The sequence below is a fragment of the Rattus norvegicus genome, chromosome 3, assembly GCF_021556685.1.
Source record: "Rattus norvegicus strain SHRSP/BbbUtx chromosome 3, alternate assembly SHRSP_T2T, whole genome shotgun sequence".
Lineage (NCBI taxonomy): Eukaryota > Metazoa > Chordata > Mammalia > Rodentia > Muridae > Rattus > Rattus norvegicus.
Window position 1 is genome coordinate 70409552 of NC_141536.1, and position 21175 is coordinate 70430726.

The 21175-nt window shown below is 34.8% G+C and overlaps 1 protein-coding gene across 1 annotated transcript; it reads right to left on the bottom strand.

Moving 5' to 3' along the window:
* Positions 1-8472: 8472 nt before the first annotated feature.
* Positions 8473-9432, bottom strand: Or8u8 (olfactory receptor family 8 subfamily U member 8). The gene is given in 1 exon segment (NM_001000683.1): positions 8473-9432. A coding segment is annotated over 1 exon segment (960 nt).
* Positions 9433-21175: the final 11743 nt, after the last annotated feature.

Sequence of the window (21175 nt, forward strand, 5' to 3'; positions counted from 1 at the left end):
AAGCCTGCTTGTCCATCGTGAATCATCATTCTGAAGTGTTCATGAATTCAGTCTGCAAGAATTTAATGAGTATTTTTGCCATATATATATATATATATATATATATATATATATATATATATGAAATTGGTTGGAAGTTCTGTGGTTCAGGTATAAGCATATTGTAGCTTCAAAGAATGGATTGGGTAGCGTTTTGTTTTTATTTTGTGGAATAGTTTGAAAAGTGTTGGTATTAGGTCTTTGTTGAAGGTCTGATAGAATTTTGCATTAAACTCATCTGGTCCTGGATCTTTTTGGGTTGGGAGACTTTTAATGACTGCTCTATTTCTTTAGGGGTTATGAGACTGTTTAAGTTGCTTATCGGACCCTGATTTAACTCTGGTACTTGATATCTGTCTGGAAAATTGTCCATTTCATTCAGATTTTCCAGTGTTTTTGAGCATAGGATCTGATGATTTTTTAAAATTTTTCAGCTTTTGTTGTTATGTCTCCCTTTTCATTTCTGATTTTGTTAATTTGAATAATGTCCCTGTGCCCTCTGGTTAGTCTGGGTAAAGATGTATCTATCTTCTTGACTTTCTCAAAAAACAAAACAAAACAAAGCAAAGCAAAAAACAAAAACAAAAAAACCAAAACAGCTCATGGTTTTATTGATTTTTTTGTATAGTTATTTTGCTTTCTACATGGTTGATTTTAGCTCTGAGTTTGATTATTTCCTGCCATCTAACCCACTTTGCTGTATTAGGTTCTTTTTGTTCTAGAGCTTTCAGGTGTGCTGTCAAACACCTACTGTTTTCTCTCTCCAGTTTCTTTATGGAGGCACTCAGAGCTATGAGTTTTCTTCTTAGCACTGCTTTCATTGTGTTCCACAAGTTTGGGGGATATTGTGCCTTAATTTTCGTTCAATTATAAAAAGTTTTTATTTTTGTTTTTTATTTCTTCTGTGACCAAGTTATCATTAAGTAGGGCATTGTTCAGCTTACATCAGGCTGTGGGTTTTATGGTGTTTTGTTGTTATTGAAAACCAGCTTTAATCTGTGGTGGTCTGGTAGGACACATGGGACTATTTCAATCTTCTTATATCTGTTGAGGACTGTTTTGTGACTGATTATATGGTCAATTTTGGAGACAGTACCATGAGGTACTAAGAAGAAGTTATATTCTTTTGTTTTAGGATGAAATGCTCCTCAGATAACTGTAAAATCCATTTGGTTCATAACTTCTGCTAGTTTCACTGTGTCTCTCTTTAGTATTTGTTTCCATGATCTGTCCATCAATGAGAGGAGTGGGGTGTTGAAGTCTCCCACTATTATTGTGTGAGGGGCAATGTGTGACTTGAGCTGTATAAGGTTTCTTTTATTAAAGAGGGTACCCTTGCCTGTGGAGCATAGATATTCAGAATTGAGAGTACATATTGGTAGATTTTTCCTTCGGTGAATATGAAGTGTCCTTCCTTATCTTTTTTGATAACATTTGGATGAAGATAAACTTTATTTAATATTAGAATGGCTACTCCAGATTGTTTCTTTGGACCATTTGCTTGGAAAAAATTTTCCTAGCCTTTTACTCTGAGGTAATGTCTTTGTAACTGAAGTGCTTTTCCTGTATGCAGCAAAATGCTGGGTCCTGTTTAAGTATCCAGGCAATTTTATTGGAAAATTGAGGCCATTGATGTTGAGAGATATAAAGAAAAAGTGATTGGTGCTTCCTATTATTTTTGTTGTTAGAGGTAGAATTATGTTTGTCTGGCTATATTTTTTTGGGTTTGTTGAAAGAAGATAACTTTCTTGCTTTTTCTAGGGTGTATTTTCTCTCCTTGTGTTGGAGTTTTTCCACAATTATTCCTTGCAGGGCTGGATTTTTGTAAAGATATTGTGTAAATTTGGTTTTGTCTTAGAAGATCTTTTTCCCTACCTATGTTAATTAAGAGTTTTTCTGGGTATAGTAGCCTGAGCTGGCATTTGCATTCTCTTAGGGTATGTATAACATCTGCCCAGGATCGTCTTGCTTTCATTTTCTGTTGTGAAAAGTTTGGTGTAATTCTGATAGGTCTGCCTTTATTTGTTACTTGGACCTTTTCCCTTTTAATATTCTTTCTTTGTTTTGTGCACTTAGTGCTTTGGTCATTATGTGATGGAAGCAGTTTCTTTTCTGATCGAGTCTATTTGGATTTCCGTAGGCTTCTTGTATGCTCATCAGCATCTCTTTCTTTAGGTTAGGGAAATTTTCTTCTGTAATTTTATTGAAGATATTTACTGGCCCTTTAAGTTGGGCATCTTAGCTCTCTTCTCTACCTATTTTCCTTAGATTTGGTCTTCTCTTTGTGTTCTGCATTTCCTGAATGTTTTGCATTATGAGCTTTTTGCTTTTTGCATTTTTCTTATGCTTTTGTTTGAATGTTTCCTATGGTATCCTCTGCCCCTAAGATTCTCTCTTCTTTCTCTTGTGTTTTGTTAATGATGCTTGCATTTATGAATCCTGATCTGTTTCCTAGGTTTTCTCTCCAGGGTTGTTTCCCTTTGTGCTTTCTTTATTGTTTCTATTTCCACTTTTAAATCCTGGGTGGTTGGGGGAGGGTAGGGAATGGGGGCTTATGAACAGGAAACTGGGGAGGGGAATAACATTTGAAATGTAAGTAAAGAAATATATCTAATAAAAAATTTAAAAAAATACTGGATGGTTTTATTCAATTCCTTCTCCTGATTCTGCTGTGTTTTCCTGTAATTCTTTAAGGGATTTTTGTGTTTCCTCTTAAAGGCTTCTACTTGTTTACCTGTGCTCCCTTGTATTTCTTTAAGGGAATTATTTATGTCCTTCCTAAAAGTCTTTATCATCATCACAAGATGTGATTTTAGATCCAAATCTTTGTTTTCTGGTGTGATGGGGTATCCAGGACTTGCTGTAGTAGGAGAACTGGGTTCTGTTGATTCCAAGTAGCCTTGGTTTCTGTTACTAATGTTTTTGTGCTTGCCTCTCAGTATCTAGTTATCTCTGGTGTTAATTTGCCTTGCTGTCTCTGACTGGAACTTTTTCCTTCTGTGTGCCTTTGATCCTGTGATCTTAGGAATGAGACCACTCCTGGGAGAGCAGCTAGCTCTCTCAGGGCAGGACTTAAAGTACAAAAGGCTGTGGGACAGCCTTATTTTATGGTGTTTTTATTGTGGTTCAAGTGCAATAAAAACATCTCTAAGATAAGAAAACAGATTACAATGCAAAATCCTTTATTAGATAAGAGACAAGAAACTGCAAAACTTGTTTTCTTATCATTTCAGATAAAATGCATTTGAGGCTTCAGTATTTTAGGAAGTCCAATAATAACTTCAGATAGACAAGAACCTCAGGTTTATCTTATCATTCTATATTGAGGGCATAAAGAAAGACAAGTTAGCTTCCTCAGAGAGCTTAAAATTTCTAAGTGATAAGACCAGATAAACTTTTGACATGAGGAAGACAATTCCCTTGTCTCCCAGTTTTGATAAGAAGTTAGAAACCTAAATTATGAGGTCATGTTTTTGCTCTATAATATGAACTTCCTTCAGCAATAAATATATGTAATATGACTTTTGTATTTCAATAAAATAAAGTAGCCAATAGCAATAGTACCCATTTACACAATTAATTAAAGATGAGCCATATGTGAAATAGTTTGTTTTAAATCCACTAGTTTTTATTTTGAAAATATTCATATACTGAGAAGTAACTGCCTATACCCAGTGAAGAGAGTAGTCCTTTCCTACATCACATTATGATCCCAGTAGAAGAAAGAAATATACCCACCCACTCAGTAAATTTTTTCTTATATATGACTTGAAAGAGAGGGTTCAGCTACTCATATCACTAATTGTCTGTTAAGTTGAACAAACACACCCTAGTGATTCATAAGCAGAAATAATTGGTTAGATCCAGGTTGAATGTCAACAGTTTTCAGTATTTCAAACAGATGAATAACATTAGCACAAGAATGAACGCTCTATTGGCTCATACAGATTGAACATTCTACTAATTGTTCATTGACTGACCACAGTGCAATGGACAAAGAAGACCATTTATGTAGTCATGATTTAAAAAAAATACAAATTATGTCCTGAAATATCTGCATCCAAGTTTGGCTAATCAAGTCTAGGTACCTTATTTTAGAAATTCCTAAACACAACAATACACAGTGGCAACATTAAGAAGTAGTCCATTTTCCTTGGTCATTGCTTACTACTCTTGTAGAATTGATGGACAAAATGCCTACTTAGCACATTTGAGCTTCCTGAGGCTTATAAGTTTGCTGGACTTCTATGGTATTATGAAAATGGAAAGGTGTCAATTCATTGAAAATAGAAACATAGCATAATAGTGTTTATGCCTATGTTCTTAAATCAGATTTTTCAGTCACTAATGGAGACTTTAAAGAAGCTCTCTTGTTAATATCAGGAAGTATAGGGGGAAAGCATATTAAATAAATAAATAAACATATATTAAGGCAGAATTTGTATAGCATGAGAGTTTGTTGTGAATGTCTTAGAGGAGTTAAAGGTTAGCAGATGGGAACAGATAATAAGGAAACACATTGTATAAATGCTTGAAATTTCTAAAAAAAATAAAAATAAATATATTTCAAATACAAATCTCAGCAATTGAAATCACTCAATGTTGAGAAGGTTCAGAATGGTTTCTCAAACACTGCTTTACCTCCCACAGATATATATGTAGTGCATGTAAAAGACACAATACCTTAACACAGGAATCTGTTTGTAGTTTACTTTATGTGAAGACTCATTTTGTTAAGGGAGAGCTTCAGTGTCTAGAAAAGGATATTTTCTGTCTCTCCATCTTTCTAACTCTCTGTCTCTCTCATGTGAATATTTCTAGAAAAGATTTATTTGGAATACTATGAAATACTTGTACTCTGCACTTGTGTAGGAATACCTCATTCTACTGCTGGAGGATTTGAACATAACAAAAACTGAGGAAACTATGATGGTGGGACTGACCACCAACCTTAGCAGCTTGCATGCTAAGGCAAGAAAATCATGATTTCATGTTAGTTCAAGACACATTGCAACTTTTAAGATTGGACAGCACAAGGAGAAGAAAGACTCATTTTCTCCCTTTTGGTCTAGCCCACTCACCTTCCTCTGACCTTTGTGCTGAGGATTTTAAAATTCAAGTGTTACACCTTGAAGCTACACTGCTCTTAGTCTTAAGAGGGTCTTGGTTCTCAGTGTACATGCATCCAGCATAAGGCTTCATCTCCCTTCTTTCCCCTATGTCTTTCATCATTCTCAAGACTTTTAACTTGGTTGAGTCAAATCACAGGAGTGTCTTATTTAGGGTCACTATTGCTATGATGAAATATCATAACCAAAAGAAAGTTGGGGATGAACTTTATTTGATTCAATCACTAATTAGGAATATCCCTCTCAACTGAATTTTATGAAGACATTTCCTCAATTTTGGTTACCCCATTTCAGATAACTCTAGTTTGTATGTCAAGTAGATGTGAGATTGGCCAGTATAGAGTAGATTCTTCTCCCACTTTGGACAATAGTTCATGGGAATACATAACACTCATAATCACCAGCACCAACTTTTCCAGTAGATTTGCACACACATGCACAAGCATAAACACCTTACAATTTTTTTTCATATAAAATGATTTACAGATATTTATACAGACTAAACTGACATTCTATCTTCACAAACAAATTTAAAATAATTTTGAGATTATAATATAAATACATTTCCCCCTTCCTTTTCCTTCTTTCTGACCCTCCCATTTACTGTTCCTTCTGATTCATGGCATTTTTTATTAGTTGTTACTACATGCATATATGTACATTTCTAAAAAATAACCATTTGGTCTAGATTACTTATATGCATATTTTCAGGACTAACCAAGTGACACTGGATAATCAATTGATGTGTTCTTCCCTAGGGAAACCATTCTTTTCTGCTCTCAGCTTTCTTTAATTGATTATAGTTCTTTGTGTATGGTTGAGGAAAGGCAAAATTTTTAATATCATCCTAAAAAGAAGGTTCAAAATCTTTTTTAAAATATTCATTAACAGTTAGTCTTATAATATATATGTATAATAGAGTTATTATAATGATACATTAGTTTTTTTTCTTTAATGATGAAAATATGTGATCTGTATAATTATGGAGAGTTCAATTATCTATCTGAGTTTGAAAATTATTCTGATACACTTGATATAAAAGAGAAATGTAAAGAAATAGAGAAAAGGGGGCTTTTATGATTGCATGCTTCCATACAATTAACACTTAGATGTCAGGGTGGAGTGGAATAAAAACGATGCCTTGGCATGTGATGTAATCCCTGTACTAGTAAACCTACAGTAGGCATGTTTCCCTGCATAGAACCTGTAGAAGATTTAGTTAGTAAATACTAGAGAGTCTCGGGGGTAGGGATCATATGCCCTCATTAATAACTGAAGATCTATTGACAGTTGATGACTTCTGAGGGAGACAGAGATGGAAGGATGGGGAAATGGAGTGACTGAGTGGTGAAGAGCCAGTTTTCTTTAAGATTGTGGCCTCTGATGGGCATATCATGCTCTCTTGGATGATGGTATACCTATGAGTTGATGGGTAGTATAGATAAGATTCTGTGAGCCACTAAAAAACTAAAAGAGAACTCAAATTAGGTACAGGGTGAAGAGAGTGTTAGGTTGTAAAAGAGTTAGGTTCAAGAATCAGAGGTAAAATTAGGAAAAGATGATCTAAATGACAAACACTTGAATTATAGTATTTTGGTACTCTAGGAACCAAAATATGTTTAGAACTTACACAAAAATAGTCACTTCAGAAAAACTGTGTCAATTGTCTTCCTCAGATTTGAATGCAAGAAACTAAAAGACCAATCTACCAGGCAAGGTATATCCATTGGTACTTTAATAAAAGAACTATTACAGGGTTAACTACTGATTCTCTGGCTGTATTTCAAACATATTTCACCATAGGTAATTGATGTTTGGCACTGTCTACACAAAGAAAGCAAAGCAAAACAAAACAAATCGCACATCTGAGAACCTCTTAAGGCCTCGAGACAAAAACATCCCTATAGTTTGAAAACTAAATTGTTATGTACAGATTTGCCTTCTGAATGTTTATTTTGATATTCACAGACAAATACTACCTTCATCATTAGTCAGAGAAACTTCTCTTTGCAATGAATGATAACAAATGTACTGACACATTGCTAAGGACGCTAAGAAAAGAAAATAGCATCCTAAACAGGCCAGTTATACTAATATTGCTAAGGCTCAGAGATAATCATGGGAAAGGGAAAAGAAAGAAATTAAGAGATAGAGGAGAAGGGAGAAAAACAAGATTAATTTATTGGTTGTCTCCAAGAAACACAGATCCTCTTAAACAAAACAAACAAACAAACAAACAATAAAAACATTGGGAAGTCAACAGGTAAAATACCTTTCCCTTAAAATTACCTCTAAAAAGTGCTGCAGTCATTATTTTCAAGCCAGAGGAAATAAAAGATGTCTACAAAAGGGTAGAGATGAAAATTTAAAAGCATCAATATGAAATTATAAGACAATGACCATCCAAGGCACCACTGAGTTCATTTTCTTTTGGTCATCTACTTCTGGGCATGTGGCCTATCCTTAAGATTTGTTTCCCCAGTGAGATTCCCTTGGAGAGAACTAATTTTTCATTTGCAAGTTATAATCTGTTGGAGATGGCTTCCAGGATAGAGATGGAGGATTGTGTCCAGTATTTCTTTCAGCTCTAGGGCCCCATCTGGTGCAGAATCATGCATGACCTTCACGCTGCTTCAGTCTCTGTGAGTAGATATGTGTGCCAGCTCTTTTGTGTCTAGAAAACCTTGTTTACTTGGAATGCGCCATCCTCTCTGACTCTTACACTCTTGCAGTTTCCTTTTCCGTGGGGTTGTTTGAGTCCTGATTTGGAGGAATTTGATTGAGATATTATTTTTATTTTTAGTTGAGTATTATTTTTATAATTCTTTCTTTACACTAAAGGTTTTGTGTATGTGCTATGGCTTCTTGTTTTGTCTTTTTATGGGAGTTCTAAGCAGGAGAATGAGTGTATCTCTCTATCTGTTTCTTGTGCCTCTTCTTGGGTTCTTTTTTTGCGTGTGCTCTTTTGTTTTTTCCTGTTCCAATTTGTTTGTTTTTCTTTCATTATTTTCTTTTTGTTGCCTATTTGTGTTCTAATAAGAGACAGAGAGTAGTTTGATCAAGATAAAAGGGGATGTGGAGAAGAATTGGGAGGAGTAAAGAGTGAGGAAACTGAAATCAAAATAAATTATATGAAAAGTTATCTATTTTCAGTAGAAGAAAAGATAGAGAGAGGGAGGGGGAGGGAGAGAGAGATAGAGAGAAAGAGAGGATGTAGAAATGATGGAACACAAATTAAGTGTATTACATTAAATTCATTTTACTAATATTGGGGAGGAAAGATTAGAATGAAAATCTATTAAAATCATTTTCTTAGTTCTCTAAATATAGAAGTGTGGTTTTTATTGTCCAAGAGTTTCTTCAGGGCATCTTTCACATCCTTGTTCCTGAGGCTGTAGATTAAAGGATTCAGCATGGGGATGATCACTGTGTAGAAGACAGAGGCCATCTTATCTGTATCAAGAGAGTGGTCAGAACTCGGCTGTAAGTACATAAAGATAAGAGTTCCATAGAATATGCTCACAGCCATCATGTGAGAGCTGCAGGTGGAAAAGGCTTTACGTCTTCCTTCAGCTGAACGCATCCTCAGAATGGCAGAAATAATGAACATGTAGGATACAGAAACAATCAGAACAGAGGAAATGAATGTGATTCCAGCGCAGGCCAAAATAGACAGCTGTTTGTAGTGAGTATCTGAGCAAGTTAGCCTGAGTAAAGGCATGTCATCACAGTAGAAATGATTGATGATATTGGAGTGGCAATAGGATAGTCGGAAGGTTAGAAGAGTGTGAATCAATGCCATGAGGAAACTATAGCTATAGGGCACAACTACAAGCTGAATGCAGATTCCAGGGGACATTGTAACCATATAGAGTAGAGGGTTACAAATGGCTGCGTATCTATCATATGCCATGGAAGCTAGCAGCAAGCACTCTGATACCATAAATGTGAGAAAGCAACCTAACTGGGCAGCACATGCATTGAAGGATATGAAATTATGTCTGTACAAGAAATTCCCAAGCATCTTGGGTGTAATGACAGATGAGTAGCAGAAATCAACAAAAGCCAGGTTGCTGAGGAAGAAGTACATGGGTGTGTTGAGTCTTGCATCTGTTCTAATGACCAGGATCAGTCCCAGGTTGCCTATTGCTGTGAAAAGATAAATGAATAAGAATACCACAAAGAGAGGCATCTTCAACTCCTTGCGATCTGTGAGGCCCATGAGAATGAACTCTGTTACCTGGGTGCAATTTATCTGAGCCATGAGTTGTCAGGACATCTGTAGGAGGAGTAAAGAAAAATCCAAATGATGTATTTATAATTTACATAGTACAAGGCCTTCTTTGTACTTTACTGTCTCTGAAAAAGATATTTTGTCCTGATTTTTTCAATACTGTAGAGACTGTTATGGTACTGGGATGCTAAATATGGGGTAGATAACACGAGGAGTCAGAAGCAATTAATTCCTGTTGTGGGAGGGGTTTTACTTTCTTTGGTGGTGTTGCCACAGATAAATTATTCTTCTTTAGTGAATAACTCTCCACCTAATCTCACACAACCAGCTCTAATTTATCTCAGTTCACCACACACAAAAAGAAAATATGAATGGAAAGTGGACCCACTGAAAACAGGTGCCAGTGGGGGAGATGAGAGGGATAGTAAGGAGAGAGTTGAGAGGAAATGACTCTTGTATATGGAGGTGCATGCATTTAAATCCAGCACTCGGGAGGAAGAGACAGGAGGATCTCTCAATTGGAGGCTATCCAGTTCGAAAGAGAATGTTCCAGGACAGCCAGAGCTACAGAGAAGAATTCTGTCTTGAAAGAACAAAGAGAAAGAAGTTTGAAGTCATCAGGCAATAAAAAAGACAAAACACATTTTATATAGATAAAATGGATATTTCTCTATTTTTTTATTAAATCACTCATTTATTTAAAAACAGGGCATTAAAAGAGTCCACATGAGGCCACTTTTGGTTCAAAGATTTTGCTCGGTACATTTCCGAGCAAATATTTCTTTGTTGAAATGTCTTAGTCATGATTTATGAAATATATTTACAAGGTATACAACCTCTTGAGCAGTTACAACTCTCTTAGAGTTTCATCTTGTCTTTGTAGTTGAGCATATATAAGTTCATATGCCCACATGTAAAGGTAAAAAGAACTATCTGGGAATAGAATGGGAAAAAAGTAAAAGCGACAAATATCAATGGATATGTTAAATTATATGCTACACTGGGATAGAATTGTCATTAGGAAACACATGACCTGTATGATGAACATACTCTAATACATACTTTTAAAGTGCTTTATTGCTCCAGTATTGTTACAAATACAGTTTCATATTTTCTCTTATGTATTCAATTAATTTATTTTATATACATAGTCTAGCTTACAATGCTACCTTAAAGCTATATTCATAATGCAAAATTGAAAGTAGATAACATTGTGGAAGGCCCTCAAATGTGTTCCTGGGCTTCTTTTTGTTTTGCTAAGTCTTAATATGAATACCCTACAATACGGTTATCTTAAAAATGAAAAGTCCAAGATAAAATAAAATCAAGTGAAATAACATCAAACAATTGTTTTCAGTATCATCATATCTTAAAATTATTTCATACTCAAGACGCACACTCATGTTCTCAACTGAATATATTGTGTTTTTCTACTCCTGAAAGTCTAAATTGTATACAGGCTATATTTGTGAAGGACATAGGAACATCTCTAACTATTCTTTAATTGTTTTATTGGCTTCTTATGAGAGAAGATCTTTCTGTTTAGTCCATGCAAGTCCCAACTCGGGATTTTTAGACCGAGGTCTCCCAAAGGCTGGGGTCGTACATGTGGACCATCTTATATAATCTCTAAAGTATAAGCCAAGGAGAAAGCAAAAGGAAATGGCTAGTTTTGTAATTTAATAGTATTATCTGGAATAGCATTTATATTTGTTTTCCAAGAGATCTGGACATTTTTATGCATCAATTTATAAGTCATGTCCTTTTACATGTCTCTTAATGTCTTATTTTTAAAAGAAGATTTGAGCTGTGCAGTGAACTTATTATCTTCTTGTTGCACTTGAAGTTGAGAAGTCTTTATTTTCTTTATCAACACTGCCTAAGTTTCATAATTGAGGTTTTGCATATCTAAATAATATCACATTTTTCTTTTGCTACTTTATTCTTATCCTATACACTCCCTTTCTCTATTAACTTTTCTCTAAAAATAATTTTCTTATGAAAACTTATAAATTATTTTACTGTGTCTAAAATTACTCCATAAAAGTAAATACTATAGTAAAATAAGAGTTTTGAGTAGTTCTTACCTGTATATTTGAGGCACATTCTTTTTCTGCAAAGACTATCTAGAGGTATTATAATGACATTTGTCTAATTATTCATTGTTAGTCTGAAGTAAATCTATAGGTACATCAAGGATAAAATACAGTTCCAAATTATAAATTGGTTTATTGAGAGCATTGTCTTCCCTAACTTATAGCTCACTAATGGGTTATTTATCTTATGAAATTATACTTGACATGTTTTATATTATAATTTTTACCTTATACAATACCTAAGCAGAGAAAACAATCTTGTCAGTATCTAACAAAATGAACCCCACTTTATTGCAAACCATGGTTTTGTGTTGTATTTAATTTCATCCTGTTCTAATTCACACCGATACTTTTTCAACCTACCCAGGTAGGATGTTCTTCTGTTTCTCCTCATAATGGGTGAACAGAGTAGTTGGCTGCATGGTTTTGTTTGTATCTCTCTCCTAGAGGCTCTTACTCCAGAGAATAAGAAAATAAGGTTATCAAAAGAAATGAGAGTGTGTATTCCAGTGGGAGAGAAATTCAAAATGTTCCTGTCTCTGCAGAATATAGCTATAGATTTGCCTTTAACATAGTGTTTTTTCAAAGGTTCTGATAACTTTTAATACTGTCACTGTAATTAATCAATGTCAGTATGTCTTTCTGTGTTAAATTATTAGTGTCTTTTAGTCTGACTTTGGAAATTAGGTAAGGATTTTAAACGTTTTTTTTTCTTTTTCAACAAATAGCTCTTTATGTTGAAAAAAATCATATAATTCTTGGAAGAATTTATCATCAACAACTCTTTATGTCCAAAACATTTTATGAATCTCTGGGCATGTTCTTTGCCTTAAGGGTTAAATCAGGAGATCATTAACATAAATTTTAAAAGTGTGGGTGATTACACACAAGGCACTTCACCCTCAATATAATTAAGCATAAATTCTTGCAAACCTGAATACTAAGCATAGAAATTACAGTCGATTCATTACTTTTCTTTGGTTTTAATTAGCACCTAATAATGACAGATACTAAAGGGATTAGATATTATTTTAATATACAAATGCATTGACTAAATACAGCCTCCTATTACAACTCTGGTATGACCCCCTTCTTTACACCAGGTAATATGTTTTCTACTTTCAGTATAAAAATTATTTTTAATTTCCTCATTTGAGGAAGATCGTCATATTTTAGTGTTTGGCTTATTGCACAAAATATAATACATATCCATGCTCATGATAGTACATACAGTTCAAATTATATAAGAAATAGAAACAATTTAAGTTGTCATCAAAGCATGAATACAGAAAACACGCACACACATACACAGACAGAGTGGATTTCAATAATGAAGAATGAAATTCTGTTATGAACATAAAATGAATGACACTGAAAGACATTGCTGATATTTATGATTCTTTTTTTATTTATAGTGTGATAGGAAGTAAATATTAAATTATTAAAGGCCAATAAAAGTCATTATAAAGAGGTATATTTAAAGTGTAAATTCTAGTTGATTTCTTTTTATTTGTGAACCTATATATTTTATGCAGTGAGAATTGTATGTTTCCCACCTTATGGCATTAATTTATGTAAATTCATAGCAAAGGATGAGGAAACTAAGCAAAATGATATGTGGGGTATGAAAAAAAGAGAAAAGATCTCAGTGATGGAAATACGTGGGGTTAACTAGAGCAGCAGGGATTACAGGAAAGAGCACGAAGGAGAATCACAAAAGCACACTTTGTTATATTGTCATAACAGATCCATTGCCTGATCACTGCTCTTCTGGCCTCTGTCAGACAACCAGATTAGATTCCATAACCCCAATTCTCATCCCTGTCCCCTGGGATATGACCAGCTGCTCTGAGCATGCTGTAGACTTTCCCTCTTCTCTCCATTGTCTGGCCACCACTCCATCAGGCATGCCTAACAAGAAACATCCAAGACTGCTATACAAAGAAAATCCAGTTAAAAGCTGCCCACAGGTGACTTGCTGCATGGGCACATCCAGATTAAACCCTATTTTCCTATATCTGGTAGACCAGGAACATCAAGGGACAACCTTTATGGCGAAAGGTTAGCATAAAAGGAGAAAGAAGAGTCAGGGCAATAGGGCACATATGGAGCAAAGGTATATCACTACAATAAGTGCTGGATATAATAACACAACTGAAGCACAAGAAAATGACCTCAAATCCAACCTTATAAAAATGATAGATACCTTTAAAGAGGAAATGAATAGATCCCTCAAAACATACAGGATAACAAAGTTAAACAGGTACAAGCTTTAAAGAGAAAACCAATAATACCTTAAAAATTACAGGAAAATACAATTAAATAGGTGAAGGAAATGAATAAAACTGCTCAAGATCTGAAGATGGAAATAGAAACAATAAAGAAAACACAATCTGAGGAAATTCTGGAGATGGAAAACTTAGAGAAAAGAACAGGAATAGTAATTGCACGCATAACCAACAGAATACAAGAGATGGAAGAGAAAATCTCAGAAGTAAAAGATGCAACACATTAGTCAATAAAAATGTCAAATATAAGAATTCGTGACACAAAACACCAAGGAAATCTGGGATACTATGAAAAGGCCTAATCTAAGGATAATAGAAATAGAAAAAGGTCAAGAGTCTCAGCTCCACGAACCAGAAAACATTTTCAACAAATCATAGAAGAAAATTTCCCCCAGGTAAAGAAATAGATGCTTAGAAACATATAAGAAATTTCTCCTGCCATATAATAATCAAAACACAAAATCTACATAAAAATAAAGGATATTAAAAGCTGAAAGGGAACAAGGCCAGGTAAGCTATAAAGGCAAGCCTATCAGAATTATAAACCTTCTCAACAGATTCCAAAAGTTAGAGGGCTTTGAATAGATATTTTATATTCTCTAGAAATCATGGGATCATTAGTCCAATTATGTTCATTTCAGTGTTATTTATAATAATCAGAAACTGAAAACAACCTAGATGTCCCTCAACTGAAGAATGGATAAAGAAAATGTGATATATCTAAACAATGGAATACTATTCTGCTGTTCAAAACAAAGACATCAGGAAATGTGCAGGCAAATGAATAGAATTTGAGAATGGCAACTTGAGTGAAATTCAGAAAGACATACATGATATGTACTCATAATAGGACCATGCTGTGCATAAAGCACAGGATAACCATGCTACAATCCAGAGACCCACTGAAAAATGAGTAGTAAGGAGGGCTCATATAGGATGTGTGAATCTCACTCAAAAAAGGAAATAAAATAGTGATAGGAGGTAAATGGAGAGAGGAAACTGGTGGGAGAGGGAGTAGGAAGGGGTATGGGGACTGTGACTAGTTATAGCGGTGGAGGGATGAGAGAGGAGGGAGTGAGAAAAAGGAGGAAGTGAGATAGAAAAGTGCTAGAGGAGCATCTCTGTAACTAGCTGGAGGCTTGGAAATGGAGAAGATGCTGCAGTCTATGGGGGTGACCTTAGCTGAAATGCTAACAGTGGGGGAATACTGTGACTGAAGTGGCCACCTTCTGTAGGCAGACAGATCGTTCAGTGGAAGAATGGGGACATCGACTTATCCATAAAACCTTCAACCCCAAATTTGTCCTGTGTTCAAGATACACAAGGATAAAGATGTAGCAGAGCCTGAGAAAATGGCCAACCAATGACTGGCCCAACATGAGAGATCCATCCCAAGGGAGCAAGCCAATCTCTGACACTGTTAGTGGTACTTTGTTTTGCTTACAGACAGGGGCCTAGAATTACCATATCCTAAGAGGTTTCATCCAGCGGCAATAGAAACAGATGTAAACACTCATAGCCAAACATCAGGTAGAGCTCAGGAGTCTTGTGGATAAGTGGGGGAATAGAATTGAATAGCTGGGATGGTCAAGGACATCACAAGGTTAAATAACTTAGGTTAAGTTAGTTAGAGTTAACTAACCTGGGCCTATGGGAGCTCACAGAGATTGAACCACCAACCAAAGAGCACCCTAGCTACCTCCACCAACATTTGCTGTAGATGTGCACCTTGGTTTTTGTATGAGTCTCCTAACAATTGGAGCAAAGGATATCTCTGACTCTATTGCCTACCTTGGGTCCCCTTCTTCTACTTGGACTGCCTGGTTGGGCCTCAGTGGGATCGGAGTAGATTAGTTCTGTTAGAACTAGATTTCACAGGGTGGGGTGCTTCCCCAGGAGGACTTCTTCTCTGAGGAGAAAGGGGTGGGTTTTGTAAGGGCAGAATAGATGGGGGATGAAATAGAAAAGTAATTTGAAAAATAATTATGAAAAAAGAGAATATTTCATAATGATATCTAGTATGTTATAAGCTTATTAAAAAATAATGTGCCTTAAAGCTTTGAATTCAAAATTGTGACAGCTACTGCATGTACCTATAAGTAGTAACTCATGATTCAGTTCATGGTGTACCTTTCATGGTTCCTCACAGTTGAATTTCATCACAAAAAAGACATTGTTTCTGTGATAAAAGTGTAATAGAACTATATTCAAGGTTTACAACACATCTTCTCAGATTGATAAAAACAGAGAAATAGGTTGTAAAACACACTCCAATCTTACTCATAACAGCTTTCAGAGTTCTCCGATTCATTTACCTTTCAATATAGTCCATAGGGCTCTAGGGCCTGTTTACTCGCTGAGGCATCTGCTATCACAATTTTTTCTTTATGAAATTATGAAATGAAACGCAGAAATAAAATCTAATCCTAAACCAAGAAGTATCATAGTAGAGTGTTAAACTGGTTTAAAAAACAAAATCAGAGCAAAACATACATAGAATTAATAGAAAATAAAACAGAACTAAACGACCTTTTTGCCTGATTCTCAGAAGCTCATGATTCATCTACCTAAATTGGTGTCTAAAAATGTTTTGAATCAGTAATAATGTGATACAAAATATTTTGCTAAGTGCTTTTCTAGGTTCCATTTTTCCAATTATCTATACTGTTTATTGTTTAAAGACATACAAGAGAAAATAATTATAAGAAGGAATTACTGATACCATAAAACCGTGATTGGAGCTGTGATGGCCAGTGTTGTTCTTTGATGAAATCCTTTTAACATGATAGTGAAACTCTGAACACAAGGTACTGATTACAGGGATTATAATGATATGACTAGGATCACTGAAAGAAGCAAAGATATTTGTATAATCTTTACCACTAACAGGTAGGAAGAGACTCTAGGTATGGCATAAAAAATCAGGGTTATTGCTCCTGGGCTGATTATCTGAATCATACTTTATACCCTCCCAAGAACAGGACGCCTTGGGCAAACTGGTGTTCTAATAGATGATAGAACACTTGGAATTTCATTCTCTTTTCAGTTTGTACATCCAATACTATTGCACTTGCCAGGAACACTTATTCTCCATATTCTGTATCCCTGATAACTCCAAATGTCCTCTTATATACTTGTTCATCAATTTTTATGCCATAGTAGAAGCACCTCAATGAACCAAACTTTTGTGTCCAGGGCTAAACAGATCCTAGGCTTTCCTCCAGGTCCTCATGGATGGAGAAGAAACATAGTGTTCTAAAACAAAGCATACTCTTCGTAGGACCAGTAATGTTCTAGGGACAGAGACATGAAGGAACTTTGGATCCTGAAAACACAACTCATCCTACTCTAAGAGGCTATGCTTATCAGTCCAAAGGCCACTGTGTGCTTGGTCTCTGTATCCTTGAGTTTGTAGTATAACAGGACAGTGAAAAATCATCCTGACCCTCACCTGACCAGAGCTTGGAGACTTGTAAATCCCTGACCACAGGGACTCAGCATTAATTATGTTTCAAAGTTAATGGTCAATCAATATTTCCAGCTGCATACTTTTCCACTAGCTCACTGTGCGTCCTCAGAAGACCCTATACTGTCCTACTCCTCTGCCCAGCCCCCTCCTCACTCTACCCTTTTGGAGGCAGCTATCATTATGTGCCTCTTTCCAGTAAATCTCTTGTCTGAGGTTTGTTACATGGTGTGGCTTTGTGGCATTTCTTGGCTCCTAATGGACAAGGTGTCCTTGCTCTTGAAAACAAACAAACAAACAAACAAACAAACAACAAAACAATCAAACAAACAAAAACCCAAAGGGGTATTTTGTGTTCCCCTGAGCAACATTGTTTGATTAGCTTTTTACTGATTTTGTCTCATTGTATGATTTTTTGGTCAGTTCTCTCACATTTTCTGCTGCATATAGCATATAGCAAATTGTACTTAGTAAAGCTGCTTGGCATAAGTCATCAGCTTACACAATAGTTTTTGACACCAGTTTTATCTCTTGCTTATCTTCTCATTTATGACCCTGTCACTGAAGAATAACCTGATAGTCTAGGTCACTTCTGTTTATGATTTAATCATAAGAGCCTAAAATGATACATTGTACACATTAAATACTGATGTATTTTGAACTAGTTTAGGATGAAAATGGTCTATTGGCCATTGTCTTTGTTGTAGCAGTAAAGGATTCTGCCTTTGAAAAATATTTATTTTATATCATGTATATGGATATTTTGCCTGTATATGTGTATAGGTATATGTTCATGTGCAATATTCACAGATTCCAGAAGAAGGCTGGAGAAGAAGATCCCCTGGCACTAGAATTATACATAGTTTGAGCCTCTATGTAGGCGGTAGGGAATGACCTCAGGTTCTATGGAAGTGCAGAAAGTGCTCTTAATCACTGAGCTGTCTTTCTAGCTCCTGAAGTACTTTTTATTGTATAGATGACACAACAAAATCCATAACCTGTGTTAACTCACCAGATTCCTATTAGATAAACGTCCTTCAAAGTTTATATGGATCTTTATGGTTTATTTATACCAAAGAGGAAAGTTTGTTATTAGCTCTGTTGTAATTATATAATAACATTAACAATAATTTTCTAACTAAAATATTAATAAAATATTCTCTTAGCTTTTAAACAAGACTATTTCCTATGAATTTTCTATAAAATTATTTTCATAGTTTTGATAACCTTTATTTTTCAAAAATAAAATTTGAATTTGAGACGTGAAACTTGCAGTGTGTATCTAGCTGCTATGTTTTCTTATTCAGTATAGTTATTTGCTTTAAAAAGTGAAAGGCTTCTTTTTAATGGTGAAATTATGAGAATTATCTTTTTAGCAAAGGGCAATAATTCAGTGCATACAGTAGATTTGACTCCTGTACTAAGTAATCAATCAGGCTAAATCTGTTCTTACAGCAATGCCATTGATTGGGAGAGTTGTAAAGTGGTCTACCCATGTATATTAGGTACTTTCCTGTTGTGATAAAATAGCATGATAAGAAGTGAAGGAAGATTTTATTTGGGCTCCTGGATCCAGAGGGGTAAGACAGCACCATGACATGAAGGCATGGCAGACTACAAGCTAAGAGCAGATATTTTCAAACAGAATCACAAAACAGATTGAGCAACCTAGAAACAGCACAAGGCTTTTTAAAATCAAAGGCCTGCCCCAGCAACTTACTTCCTCCTGCATAGCTACAAATAGTGTCCCTAACTGGGTACCAAGTGCCCAAGTGGACAAGTCTAGGAGGCATTCTCATTCAAACTACCTTGCCAGGGAACTGAATCCAGCATCCTCTATAAACAAATAAGTTATCCTTGCTCTTTTACAGTAAACTACAGTCTTCATTCACTTAAAGAATAATCCATATTAATCCATATTTTTTTTACATTTTTGTCTGAACAATTTAAGTTAGTTTGCTTTTTGATTTCTAATTATCAAACTCTTGGAATAAAACATATGTCTTCTCCCAGAAGCTGTGTGAAATTGCAATGGGGCAATGCCTTTAAACTGTTATTCCCTTTTGAGTTATTACTGGGGATTGACATAAGTGCATGATAGGCTCAATTAAAGTAATAGTGCTAATCTGTATTAAGACTTTATAACTGTAGAAAATTATAAGGTCATTAATTAAATATGTTCTTGGCACAATTCCAGATCTGTTTATCTTGATAAAAGTAAATACCAGGTAAATCATTGAAAAAAATTGTAAAAGATAAATGACGGCTAGAGATAAGAATATGCATCCATATAGCTAAGAAATGTGAACTCTGTGGGTTTAATTTTTGACAGATAAAATCATTTCATTTTTAGTGACACAATTTATAATTTATGGTATCATAAGTTATTCTAAAGAATACATGGCCATATATTTGACATTTAAGCAGTTCTCAAAATTTTTGATGTTGTTGTACAAGACTGGCTGACACTTTTTATCTTTCTGGTTTAGAACTCCAATTCCAAGGATTGAAAATATGTGCTATTAAAAATATGAGGTCTGAATTTTTAATGAAGTGTCAACTATGTGCAAAGTGCACTATGTAAGATTTTAATTTTGTGTGTGTGGGTATGTGTATGCATCCCATGTGTGGGATGTTTATATACACATGGACAGTGCTATGTGAATGATGACTTTACACTGTTTTTTTTTTAGTGTTCTAATGTCTTCATTTATTGTCAACAGCTTTATCTGTGAAAGAAACACCTCTATATACAAGTCTTAGTTCACAAATTGCTCTTCACATCCAAGGCATGTCTGGGGAGAAAGCCTTGGGTTTCACACATAACAGAGAAATAGTCCAACACCTCAGTGATATTCTCAGCCTCCAGATTTTATCTTAATATAAAAGTTCATAAGATGATACGGGAAATGAAGTGATAACACTATATATTTAAATAATATTTTTATGAATATCAAATATATTTATTGCCATTTATAGATTATATCTTTTACTGAGAATTAGTTTTTTCCATTTAAATTCAGACATTCTATCCAAAAATAGACATCTGCTTAATTCATTTCCATAGTGTCCTCTATGTTGCCACAGTTTCTCTGTATGCTATGGCAATTTGGGGAATATACTGGCTGGTGTTTTCTGAGTTGCACATCTCTTGTACATCTTCTCAGTTTTTCTCATCATTGGATTAAAGGTATATGCTCAGATTAAAAAAAAATAAAAGCAGTGAAATGTTCCCTTGTTCATATCATGAAGGAGCCCATTGTAGGACTGACTTATAGTCACTGGTAGTGTTGCTATGTTCCTAGCTAAATTAGTGTTTGTCATCCTTCTTCACTGTCACATTGCACCTTTACTTTGAACATTGTAATATATGGAAGGAATTCACTATGATAAAGTCACATGAAAAGAGTTTTCATCTCAGTTTATGCTCAGACTGAGAATAGACAGCAATCACCACAAATACTCTGATGTGGAACAATTGTCTATTTTTTATTATTTATATAATATGTAAACCTGTATTTAAAATAATATGGAGTCTTATCTTCTAGGTATGAAAATGGTTTCATTTAATAACTCCATTTTTAAATCTTTCAACTGAAATTGTTTGGTTTTATCTGTTGAAAACCCAATCAGTGACCCCTTGTACTATTTTGATATCTCTCAACCATATTCTCTCTTTTTCTCTACTATTCTTTCTCTTTTACTCTCTCTAACCACTTCTCTTTCTCCCTCTTTTCTTTTTTATTCCATATCTCTTTCTTTTTTCTTTCTTCTTCTTTCCTCCATTAATCTATTTTGTCTCCCGTTCTCCTTCCTTTTCTCACTTCCTCTCACAGCTCTCAAGCTTACTTAACATAATTCAAAATATTCTGTGAGTTATAAAGATTAACTAATTTAAAGAGGAAGAGGAGAATAACATTGGT